General features: G+C 35.0%; 2 protein-coding genes across 10 annotated transcripts in view; one reads left to right on the forward strand and one right to left on the reverse strand.

Annotated features, from left to right (window-relative positions):
* The window catches only part of HLTF (helicase like transcription factor), a 53,429-nt gene extending 49,766 nt beyond the window's left edge, over positions 1 to 3,663 (forward strand). For 4 of the 6 annotated variants that reach the window (XM_059391766.1, XM_059391770.1, XM_059391769.1 and 1 more), the window contains exon 25: positions 1,483 to 3,663. In XM_059391766.1, the coding sequence (XP_059247749.1) occupies positions 1,483 to 1,635 (153 nt within the window). In that variant the 3' untranslated portion in view covers positions 1,636 to 3,663. The remainder of the gene's footprint in view (positions 1 to 1,482) is intronic. The other 2 variants (XM_059391767.1, XM_059391768.1) reach the window with 2 other exon arrangements.
* Positions 3,664 to 8,623: 4,960 nt separating this feature from the next.
* The window catches only part of GYG1 (glycogenin 1), a 34,174-nt gene continuing 30,048 nt past the window's right edge, over positions 8,624 to 12,749 (reverse strand). For 2 of the 4 annotated variants that reach the window (XM_059391775.1, XM_059391772.1), the window contains exons 6-8: positions 12,511 to 12,730; positions 10,564 to 10,614; positions 9,439 to 10,301 (exon numbers count right to left, since the gene is read on the reverse strand). In XM_059391775.1, coding sequence (XP_059247758.1) covers positions 10,128 to 10,301; positions 10,564 to 10,614; positions 12,511 to 12,730 — 445 coding nt within the window. In that variant the 3' untranslated portion in view covers positions 9,439 to 10,127. Of the gene's footprint in view, positions 8,815 to 9,438; positions 10,302 to 10,563; positions 10,615 to 12,510; positions 12,731 to 12,749 lie in introns of those variants that run through there. The other 2 variants (XM_059391773.1, XM_059391774.1) reach the window with 2 other exon arrangements.

Here is a 12,749-nt window from a genome sequence, read left to right on the forward strand (position 1 = left end):
GGATTTAGGATTCTTTAAACTTTGCTTTCTAAACAGACTTAAAGATGTATGAGAATGATGTAAATTTTTGCTTATGTAATAGTCAGAAAAGTGCTCCTTTAATTTCTGTACATCTAAGACCTTGAGCATATTTATTTTTCACTAATCTATTGTCAGTTAATATTTTTTTCAGTAAATTGTTTTTTTGCCCAGTTTTCATAAAGTACAAATACAGTTTTATAATGTAAAAGACTCCTTTATACACTGATTTTAAATTTGTTACATTAGAAATGGTTTATTTCAAACTCTTTGAACTGGATGTGTTTTTTCATGAAAAAGCTTCAAAAATTTTAAGTATATCTTTTTTTTCTACTTATTTGAAATGTCACTTTTATCATAAACTAATTTGTATATATTAATGTGAATCTCTTTCCAGACTTTGTGTTTCTATTTCTTTGATTTCTTTTCCTATTCCTGGGACATTACTATTAAAATTACTATGGTTTTCTAAAGTATGCTTTTGTATCTAGCAGAGCAGTGCGCTCTCATTACCCTTCTTTTTGGAAATTTGTTAATACAATTACTTACTCTTAAATTGAGCTTTGGATTTAGGTTACCAGATCTCATTTAAGAAATCTTATTTTGGATTTATTGAAGTTATGATTAATTCGAGAATGATTTTTATAAATATATATAAATACTCCTTATGAGTAAGGAGTGTTCCCATACAAGAATTTAGTCATTTTTTTTTGGTCTTTTATGTATTTCAGTAATGTTGTATTGTTATTACAGTAACTAGACCTCTATGCAGTGTTGACTAATAGTAGTCATAGTAGTAATTCTTGCACTGTTCCTTTTATTGTTTTACATTGTGACTCCATTGTTCTTGGTAAGTTTCCAGTGGATACACTTAAGATTAAGGGACATTTATTTATAGGCTAATGAAGATTTTTTTTAATCAAGGTTTTTATCAGAAATGCTTCTTAAGCATCAGTTGAGAAGATGTCTTTTTTTCTTTACTCCATGTTTTAAATTAAACCAGATAAAGGCACATTCTTGCATTTCTGGGAGAATCTCATTTGGCTATTTAAATATAATGATAAATTTATCTTGCAAGTATTCCAGTTACAGAGTTGCCTATAAAGTTTGCTGGTTTGGTGCTGTTCTTAAGATGTAACTTAAGGCCTTACAGCCATATTCTTTATATAAGAAAACCATATGAGTGATGAGGGAAAGCAGTGCTCAGCTCTGGTTATTCTACTGTATTCTAAATATGCTTACTGCATATTGAGAAAAAATTATTAGATATTAGATTATGTGTATTATAAAACTTAATAGCTTTCAAAATTGGTTAATCTATGTAATATACTGTAAGAAAGCAAGTTTTTTTTATAGTGGACTAACATTTCAACCTGTCTTAAGTTTTCATTTTTTCCTATTGAAGATTTTAAATACTGTGACCTAAAAAGTTTGTTTTTTTTTTTTTTTTTTTTTTTTTTTAAGTTCATTGTGAAGGATTCTGTTGAAGAAAATATGCTGAAAATACAAAACACAAAGAGAGAACTTGCTGCGGGAGCCTTTGGAACTAAGAAAACAAATGCTAATGAAATGAAACAAGCTAAAATTAATGAAATCAGAACTTTAATTGATTTATAATTTGTGGGATTTTGGTAAGGTCAGTTTGATTAGATATATACTGAAATTTTGGAAATGAGAAAATAGTGTTTTAGAAATGAGATCTAGAGTATGTCTTCTAAAAGAAGTGTATCATTTTATATTAGTAAAGTATTACTGATAATCTCTTCTATATATGAACCTATTTTTAATATTTCAAATAGCAATAAGTTCTGTTATATACTGTGGCCTAAAATAATTTTTTGAGAAAGTTACTTTGTTATTCAGCTTTTCATAGTGTCTTTGCTGAGTATTTTCATATCTTTCAAGTACTCAGCCTTTTCATATTTCAAATAAGGTCAAACCTTTTATAATTTTGACCAAATAAAGAGTTATTTTCTGTGTTGGACACATCTGATTAATCACTAGAGCCTTCCATTTGTGATGTGATGGATTCACAGTCCTTGTAAATGGTTAATACGTAGACTATATACAAGAGATTTTATTACTTTAAAAAACCATATTTGCATTCCAGAATCAAACCTTAAATGAGACTGAAGTCCAGGTTAGCAACTTATATATTTTTTTTAACAGTTTGAGATCTAATTCACATATGTAATTTGCAGTTTTTATGTTTATGAAAATATTAGGGACTGTGTTAGAATACTATTTTTCTCCATTTTTAGTGAAGTAGTACTATTATTGTTTAAATGTAATTCAATGTGTTAGTGTGTAAATACAGTCTGTAGGGGTGAGAAGGAACCAATTCTACCCAGTTTAATTTGAATATTTAAATTATGGAAGTGCTGAATAGATATTTCTATATATAGAGATAATTTTTATTTATGTAGCTTTTTTTAAAAAAATAACTTTATAAATTTTTATAATTCAGAAGACTACTATATGTGAGAGGCGTGATATCTGGATGGAAGTTGGGCTGGATGACCTCCAAAATCGTTTCAACTCTTAAAGACATCTTAATCCTGAATGGAAAAATTTCTTTGTTACGGTGTTTAGAATCAGACATTGATTTTGGAACTTCAGTAATTTCACCCTATATTTATCTATAAAATTAGTCCTCTTTTTCTTGTTAATAATCAGACACAGTAGTTGTTATGGCATTCTAGATGACCCTTTGAGTCACATTTAAACAAGCTCTACATTGGCAATCACGTTAGTGATGTTTTTCCTTAAGGGGAATTTTTTAATCCAAAGAAAGATTACTGTATAGGAGAAGCTTCCTGTTTGACCATGGAGACTTAAGAACACTTCATTTTACTTATAGTGTTAAGAAAGGACTTAAAGGTGAGCTTGGAGGCAGTGTTGTGTTCTAGAGCATACATCTAGATATGTACTAAATCTGTTAACAGCTAAATTCTCCCCTCCCTGTGCTTGGTCTTGTGCTCCCAAGGGAACAGTGGATTAGACAGCAAGAATCTTTCCAGCCCTTTTTCTCTTTGGTAGCAGGTAAGGCAGAGGGCTGGTTAAAAGATCAACAGACCTTTCTGTATGGGTAAGAGTGGAACAGAAATTGGGGTTGGTCCATTAGCATTAGGAGCAATAGGGTATTTCTTTACCTTGTAGAACTAGCATTTTACACACAAAAAAAATCAGGTTGATGAAAATCTCATGAAATACAGTATGTGGATATCTATATACCAATACTCCCATGAGATTAAGTACAAAAAGAATTTTCAGCAAAAATATACACACTTCTCTTGCTTACAAAAGCAAAGCCTTGCAAACTCACTGTAAGTTTGCTTGCTTCTTTACCCATTTACAGACTTGCATTTTTAAGCATTCATAATGATAAATTTGGCAAGTCATTTAAAAAAATACCTGTTTTTGTACAGTCCTCTTAAATGGTGTTAAAATTCATCCTAAGAATATATATAAACCACCAAAATGAAAAGTTCGTATTCTGCTCTACTGTTAATTCTGTTTCATCATTATGTAGAGTAATAGTTTTAGAAGTTATCTTGAAGATATTGTATTCCCACTTGTGGTTCAAACTGAATTTTGTGGTTCAAACTGGATTTTGTTTTAAAATCAATAAAGTTTTAAAAATCAGCTTCTATGCCGTAATTTTTGTGCCTTTTTCCTTGAAGAAAATTTTTATAAATCTCATACTTCTGTGAAGATACCTACTTTACACAATTGTTTTTTACTGATAGTACCTAAAAAGTACTGTAACAAGTTTATTCTTAGCCCTTTATTTTGCTCAATTTGAATTTGCTTAGAAAACAGAGTGTGTATATTTTGAAGTTAAGTGCCTTGATCTTCTAAAACATTGGTTCCAGTTATTTTCCTCATCTACCAGGAAAAAAGAATACTTCTATGGAGTGGTATTAATAGATAGCACTCTGTATTGTAGATTTTGCTCTAATCTAGGATTGAAGGAGTAATCAGGAAAATTTATTACTAGTGAGTACCAATGTAATTATCATCTTCACAGCAGTGTGTTTTTCTGTTCGGGGAAATCCAAGGCATTGGTGTTTTTTTTCTTTATAGTACTTGCCAAAATTCTATTCATTAGAATTTGGAAGATTCATTAAACACACGGGGACAAGTATCAGTTTTGGCTTAATAATAATAACTCAGTTGTTTAACCTTAAGTTTTTAGCTGTATTAGCTATAAAATACTTGCAAAAGTTATAATACAATTTTCCCTCATTAGGAAGTATGTAGTAACCAGGTTCTACATTCTGGAATTTGCTACCTCATTTGTGTAGTACTTGTGAATAAGAAGAGCCAGAAACTGGTCACTGTGAATAATGACTGGGATGCTTCCCTGCAGTACTACCTACTTCAAAGGGAAAACTGTTGATTAGAAAACTTGTAAGCAGATGTCTTCTTTCCCTGTTAATATATTCATATTTCTTGTATGTAATAAGAGACAATAGTCTTCTATATGAACCCACAATAATTTACTTCATTTGAAAGGGCAAATGATTTACTATCAGGATTTTTGATTAAAATGTAGGATGTTTAAATCTTTTTCCAATCCCCTATTCAGGCTTCCTGGTCAAGAGTTTTCTGACAAATTTAAATCCATTTCTACTTTTTATGGAAATTGTTTTCTATAGGAAAAGAACACAATTTTAATAATGCTTGTAATTTAACATATATGGCACAGGCCACTCCATTAACCTCAGCCAAGTGTCCAAAAACTTTATAATAACTAAGGCTACAGGACTTCATTTAGAAGGCTATCAAATGTCAAAATGATTTTTTTAGATTGGTGAACAAAAATTGTAGGACATGTGTTCACATGAAATAGTCTAGACTATTACAAGAGGATATTTAGTGTGATCAGAAGGGACAGTAAGAGTCCTCAAAGAGTATATATTCTTAAGTATGTGCTGTACTTACTAAAGAAGAGATATGAATACTTTCAGGAAGATTTTCAGTAAGTTTGTGGTGTTTTCAGCATTCTAGTTAATTAAAAATGAAAGCAGATAAAATTAACCAGGATACAGCTTCCTGAATGCTTAACTTACTTTTTTGTTAGGGGAGGAAAGGGCTATTCTCCTACTAGTACATTGTAGGCTTTTTAAAAAAATTTTTTAAGGATTTTTTTATTTATTTGACAGAGATATCACAAGTAGAGAGGCAGGCAGAGGTGGGGTGGGAAGCAGGTTCCCCGCCGAGCAGAGAGCCCGACTTGGGGCTCTATCCCAGGACCCCGAGATCATGACCTGAGCTAAAGACAGAGGTCTCAATCCACTGAGCCACCCAGCCACCCCCACTGTAGGTTTTGGGGTTTGTTTGTTTGTTTGTTTTTAAGATTTTATTTATTTATTTGACAGATCACAACTAGGCAGAGAGGCAGGCAGAGAGAGAGGAAGAGAAACAAGCCCCTGCTGAGCAGAGAGCCAGATGCGGGGCTCAATCCCAGGACCATGGGATCATGACCTGAGCAGAGGCTTTAGCCCACTGAGCCACCTACGCGCCACCCCCCACCGTAGGTTTTTAAAGAAAACTTGCCCTGGTATCAATGTTGGTAAAGAAAAGGTAAATTAACTATTTCATGAGAAATGTTCCAGTGAAGGAGACCTAATAGGCTTCTTGCAGGTTTAAGTAAGGAGATTTAAGATAAACATTCACATTAGGCATGAATTACAGACTTTGATTAAGCATGGAGTTAATCCCCAAAGGCATGGATCTGACCTTTGTGTGGGCAAATCTGTCTTACAGCGAAAGGCTATTCTATCCACCACTGTTCACAAGAAGATTAAAAAGAAATGATATATTGATCCTCTACAAATGTTCTTATAATCTGAGTTATTGTTGCCATTTTATACATCTTACTAGCTGACTCTTGGTATTTTAGGCTCCCTGGAGTTGGAAAAGTTAGTACTTCACCTTAATTAAGGCATATCCTTTAAAAGATCAAGGGAAGAAATCTGTTAGCCTAGTTCAGTGACTTCTCAGCCTATTAACTGGATACTTTTATGCACATTATATGCTATTTTCTATGGAATATCTATCACCCTTTTGGAATCAAAACATTAATAACCTTCAAAAAGTATTTACTTAAATTATGTAAGCTTTTTCACTTTAGAGCTTTTATTGCTTATACAATGTAAAAAAGGGGGGGAGGGGGGACAGAAAGTATTAAGACAAAAAACACCAAGTGATATGTTTGATTCCCCCACACATACCAAATCTGATGCTTTGGATAACCTTTTCTCAATTGTAAAAAAAAAAAGGCTTTGAATCTTGTGTTACAGACAGAGTTCCAAAATACACTTAATTATTCAGATTTCATAGTGCATGGCAGTAGAGTTGTCTGAAAAGATTTCTGTTAATCTCAACCAGGGACCCAGGAGCCAAAAAACTGTTTGATCACCTAAAATAGCAGCCTTTGGTAAATACCTATATAGTTGACTCTTGAACAACATGAGGGTTAGGCGAGCTGACCCCATCTGTGCTTTTGGTTTGTATTGAAAATCCACATAAAACTTCTGACTCCCCCAAAACTTAGCCTACTACTAACCAGAAGCCTTACTGATAACACTCAACATGTACATAGATACAGGTCTTGTGTACTGTATTTTTATAATGAAGCTGGAAAAATTATTAAAATCAAATACAATACTGTATTAAAAAAATTCATGTGTTAAGTATACCCTCACAGTTCAACTTAGGTTGTTCAAGGCCAACTGTACTTGACCCAGTGGAAAAGGACTAGCATTCAAAGGCTCTTTCCTAAACATTTGACTCTTCCTATTTTTACTAGGCAAACAGTAGTGAGAAATGGTAGCTGAAAGAACCATTCAAGAAACAAATACAGAATAACTAGGTCACAAGAACTGAACTGCTTTGTATAAGGTGTGCAGAGCCTTTGCCCATACAGGTGTATGTTGACCTTGAATACATCACAATATCACAGCATAGTCCTGTAATAGAATTTGTGCCTCTTCTAGGCCAATAAAACCTCTGAAAACAGGGTAACAGAGGCTTCTTGTGTAGAGAAGCTGAATCAAAGTCCCAGCCAAATCTCACAACAAATTCTATCCTGGAGTTTTATCAGTTTATTTTTATATTATAATTTCAGGCAATCTATTTAATGAAAGCCTTTAAAGGTAAACGGTATTTCCCAACTCCTCTTTCAAGCCCTGGTCCTTCATAGCAAAATGAAAACTCGTTTATTATTACACACTGTATTACTCCCCAGATTTCTGGCATTTGTAATTCTCATTACATAGAGAGATTTCTCTGATCTCACTATGTGACAATACTATTTTTTTTTTTTTGACAATACTTTTTTTTAAATGCAGAACATAGCTTTGGGGTTTGGAGTATAATAATTTGAATCAAAATCTACAGATTATTTACCTTATTCTCTGCTTATCTGCGATAATGTGTATACCATATATACATCATAGGATTGACAGAATTGAGATGGAAATGCCTAGTAAACTTTCCTCTTTTGCTTTCTTACATATTATTTAAAGGAGACTGAATTTCAGCATCTGAAAACCAGAGAATAAGTTAATCAAATAACTCAAGTATAAAAAGACTGTAATCCATTTGTGTGTTTGTAATAATAAGCAAAGAAAAAAGTAAACCATAACAGACCATTTTAAGGACATGCCAAATCTGACTTCAGCTTAATGCTCCAAGTCTCAGTGACATTAAAAAGATAAATACTATACAAATATATTTACACATGTTATTTATGGTAATGTTTTCTATATCCCTCAAAGAACTGAGATTATCTTTTGGAAAGGCTTCACTTTCATTATTAGAAGTTGAGCCTCCTGCTATGTAACCACCACCTGACCTCTTCATGCATCTTCTGCTAAAAACCTCATTCCCCGTTGTAGTTAGTATAAATACCACTTTAATGTATCAGGTGGTTTTCAAATGTTATTTGGGTTGGAGTCTTTGGATTGCCTGGCAGTTACTTGGAGCAGAGACAATGCACCGAGTAACTGGCCTCAACCGAGACCTACTGAATCAATTTTTAAGTGATGAGGCATAAAAAACTACTTACAGTTAAGTCTCCAATGCTTTAGGGAGCAGCGAGGCTGGAGACTCACACAGTTGCTCAAGCCCCTCATCTTCAGTTACTCCTTTTCCTCACTCTTCACTTCCAATCCATCAGCAACTTCACTGCCTTCATCCTGGTGAAAGGTATGCTAGATTACCACAGTCTCTGTCGGGGACCATGAGTGTAAACTAACTGTCCTTCCCATCAACTCTCTTGTCCTCAATTCAAACTATTTTCCACCAGCTGCAAAAGCAGTGTTCTTAAAATGTAAATCATAAAGGTAGAACAATTAGATCATCTTTAAGAATAACTGCAACGAACAGTTACCAACTACATCAAAATTCAGTAATTCATAATGATGCTAAGAACACAATCTCCCCAAAATCACTTTGGTTACCTTTGGAGGATAGCAGGAAACCAGTTTCCTATTTTATATACCCATCTCTCGACTTATGATGGGGTTACATCCTGATAAATGCCCCCAACATGGAGATCCTTGGATTTAGGAATAATTTGAGAAGAGGCACCCAATCGTAGTTTATCCTCAGAAATCATTTATTTGATATTTTACAATTTTAGGTAAATCCTCAGGTACTTCTTGAGCTCTTCTGTAGTCTGCCTCCAAGGTAGCCCTTAACCATTCTTGCCTCCAGGATTCTGTATCCCCGTGTATTCATTTGCACCCAAATTGAATAGGGCTGACTCGTGTAACCAGTAGGATGCTGTGGAAATAAAAGGGTGACCTTGCAGGTTAGTTAGGTCACAAAAGCCACTGCAGCTTCTGCCCAATTAAACCTCTCGAGTTTCTGGTCCTGGTCTTCTCTCCTGGTTGGCTGGCTGGTTGGTTGGTTGGTTTTCCTCCAATAGAGTAATTACTCACATCGCTTTTAAAAGGTCATTTTGGATCCTGCCCTAAACTGGCTTGCCATCCTTGCAACCTAGAATCCTCTATACATTTAATAAATATCCTTTACACGTGTATCATTTTAATTCATGGATAGAAACACTAGAAGTCACTGGTTCCAGTACTGATTCTAGAAGTCTGGAAAGATTATCAAGTATGTCCAGAGATTGACAATGAACCTGTGATGATTTTAGCATTGTAGTATTTTCTAAAATCTGAACATCACTTGATATGGAGAGACAGTGTGAGTGACAGAACAGATAAATCACCATCACTGGAGAACACTAGACTGAACTATTTCTAGATATCTAGAAACCAATTCCAAGTGTCAAGTTTTATGCTGTTTTTTTAAAACATTGACAAATTCTACAGATTATGAAAAACTACCTAATACATTTTTTTCCCTAAGGGGAGTGGGAATCCCTTAATTAGACAAACAAAATATGGCAAAAAGCCTTTATTTTCATACAAGGTGCCACCGTAGGTAACCATCAGAGAACACACTGCTCTTTACAGATACATAGAACTGAAAAAAGCATTTTAGCATGCTGCCTTACTGTACACAGAAAACTGGTGAACAATTTCAGACACTACAGTTAGGAAATAAAATGGGTTAACGCCGCTTGCCAATAGGTTTATGAATCACTCAGCAGTGTTACAGGATATCTTCACCTGAAAGCAGAATCACAATCACTCTGGCAGTCTCTGGGCCATTCTAAATAAAATGCAGGTCTAATGAAAGTGCAAGCGAGAGATACCCTGTCCCATCTGAAGAGAGACTGATCTAGAGCCATATTGGCACATTTTTAGAGTCGATAACAGCCATTTTAATTAGCCTGACTCTCCCTTACCACGTATGCTGGCCGTCAACAAAATTAAGAATTTCCGACAAGAGCTGAGTATTGAATAAGCCTAGGGTTAACAAGCAGAACGCTGTCCACATAAATAGAACTGCTACTTCACAACTTTTGCCCAGTTCTCACCTGTTGTCTTGCAAAATCCCCTTATCTGATGAATTCTAGCAAAGCTTCTAGCAACTGTAACAGACCTTTCCTAACCCAGCTCGAGATATTAAATATCAGAAACAAGTGCCTGTGAAGTGGATGTGTCCATGGGAAAAAGGCAGTGTTTCTACTGGAGGTAAGTGTCCAGTTTCCTCTTGATGTTGTCAAAGGAATCTGCTCCCATGTAATCAGCCTGGCCCTGCTCCCACCGCTCCTTCCGTTCTTCTGAGGACACAAAAGGCTGGGCTGCAGCCGGGATCTCCCCAAGGGACAGATGTGATACGGCTCCTGAGACGCCTTCCTAAAAAGGAGAGCATAATCACAGACTCCTTGAGAGCTGCAAATCAGACTGTTTTAAAGAACGCAAGAAGTTGAAGGTGAGAAAAGCCAGGATGAATTATCATGCAAAGTAGCAAAAACTGAAAAGTATTACACGAAACGAACAAAAGACACAAAAATACAAGGGTCATATGATTTATTCCTAACGAAATGAAGACTTCTTGACTCAGTGAAAACATTGGGAGAACAAAGTAAATTAGGGTCAATGTTTAAGTTCTGCATACCTTTCTACAGAAGCCACAAGAGAAAGCCAGTGTATAGACCAAGTCTGAAAGCTGCAAACAGTTCATTAGAAAGTGTAAGATGGACAGACAAGGGAACACAGTCTCACGATCAATTCTCGATCTGTGTGGGCTCTGAAAGGTTGAGAACTTAAACAAAATGATACCTCAGAGGCTAACCTTCAGAAAGCACCTAACCAGAGAGCCACACCACATACACAGTTGTCATGTTATAAAAGTGGGAGCTAAATGGTTTGAGACTATGCACCAAACTCCTCTGCCTGTTCAAGCTTGTTATCAAGTAGCATTTACTCTCGTAGCTCGTGTTAATTGGCTTAGTCTTGAATAGCTGTTTAAATTCCCATCCCCTTCCCTTAGTTCATAATTCTCAGTCCTTGGGTTGTGGAAGGAACAAGTGAAATGTGCAGGAAATGGAGCAAACCTACTCTACATTCAATCAGAATCTCATTACTTATAGAAAGGCCATTAACTTCAATTGACTGTAGAAGAATATCAAAGCTATCCTTCAAAAAACTCTGAGGTGAGGAGGTACTAGAAATAGAGAAAAAGGAAGGCGAATGAATGCATACAGGTATTGCTTTTAACAGAGAAAATGGGAGAACAAAATTTTTGATTATTGGTTTTTGTTGCTATATATAGGTCAGTGTATATATATATAAACATGTTTAAATATGTTGAAACTCCAAGATATTTGGGCGGATTCCATGGGGAGGTTTCACAGCTCAATCAACATAAGTCCTTACCCTGTATTAGCCCTGCCTTTGCTTCCACTTGAACAGCAATGATATTGGGAGGCTCTTCCAAAGTTCTTGTTTCATAATATTGTTTGGAAGGTAAGAGTCTTGCAGACCTAGATTTGCGTCCCAGTTCTGCTTTTGATGAATATGTTTTATCACTAAGAGAAGTTACTTCTTTAAGCCTCACTTAATTTTAATATACAAAAGGACATAATAACAGTATCACTTACTTGACAGTAGTCCTAAGGGTTACATAGTAATAGCTAGCATTCCTTACACACTTACTATGCCAGGCAATGTTCTGAGTACTATACAAAGTATTATTTCATGGTCCATGTAAAGCAAAATAAGAATCTTAGTGTACATTTCCCTTTCTCCTTTTTATATATTGGTACAAGTGCTACCAAGTGAAATGGCTAAAATCTCTACCATGGCAAAGAAAGGATCTCTTACAACCTTAGACTCGACTGTAATTCATCCATTCAGTTCTGTTCTTTGTATCTTAATATGTAGCAGAGAAGTGTAACTTCTCATCTTCCAATGCTTCCAAAAGAACAAACCTCAGAGGAAGACATTTAAACTTGGAAAAGAGGCTAAGCAAGTTGCTGTTAAAATGTTAATGCCATCGTCCTCTTATAAGGAGACTTCTTTTTCAAGATTCTATGTAACCCTAAGAGCAGAAGGATGGCAAACCAAAATAACACTATAAATGAATTTGTTTTTGCAAGTGTTTGTTTTCATGTGTTACTGTAATGTTCACTGAAAATACATTCTTCTAAGCAGATAGCAAAAATAAACAATATGTCTATTTAAATGTTTGTAGTTTCTAAAATCTGAAATAAGACATTCTTTATACTTTAGGAATAATCTCAGAATCTTAGGATAATGGGCTAAGAATTCTGTACATACTAGATACAGATATATATGTGTATACACACACACACACACACACACACACTCTCGCACACACATACATACCTCTAAAGTCCTTTCTTACGCACTCAGATCTAATAAAATCTGCCACAAAATCTACAAAGTCTTTGGGACAGTATTCCTTCCCTGTAAGATGGACATTTCCTTTTGCTACAAATACCACCTCCATTTAAAGTACCACTAAACACTACCTCTATCAGTATACCAAGTTTTAAAAACTACAGCATTAAATTGCCTGAAAGAAAAAAACAGAACCTACCACATTTAGGTATGAGTGGGTGTCTTTGACAAGGCCAAATTGTTGAAGCAGAGGCAAAACGCTGGTGGTGAAGATGTCCCACCACAGGTTGAGAAACTCTGGATGAGTCATGGTTGGATCATGGGACTCACTTTTAACACTCTTTGTGCTGGGATCGTAAGTATAATTCCATGGTTTGATTCGTCCCAGGAAATGAACAACTTTGGCATTTGCACCAAATCTGCCAAGAGAGCACAAGT

The sequence above is a fragment of the Mustela nigripes genome, chromosome 2 (genome assembly GCF_022355385.1).
Source record: "Mustela nigripes isolate SB6536 chromosome 2, MUSNIG.SB6536, whole genome shotgun sequence".
Lineage (NCBI taxonomy): Eukaryota > Metazoa > Chordata > Mammalia > Carnivora > Mustelidae > Mustela > Mustela nigripes.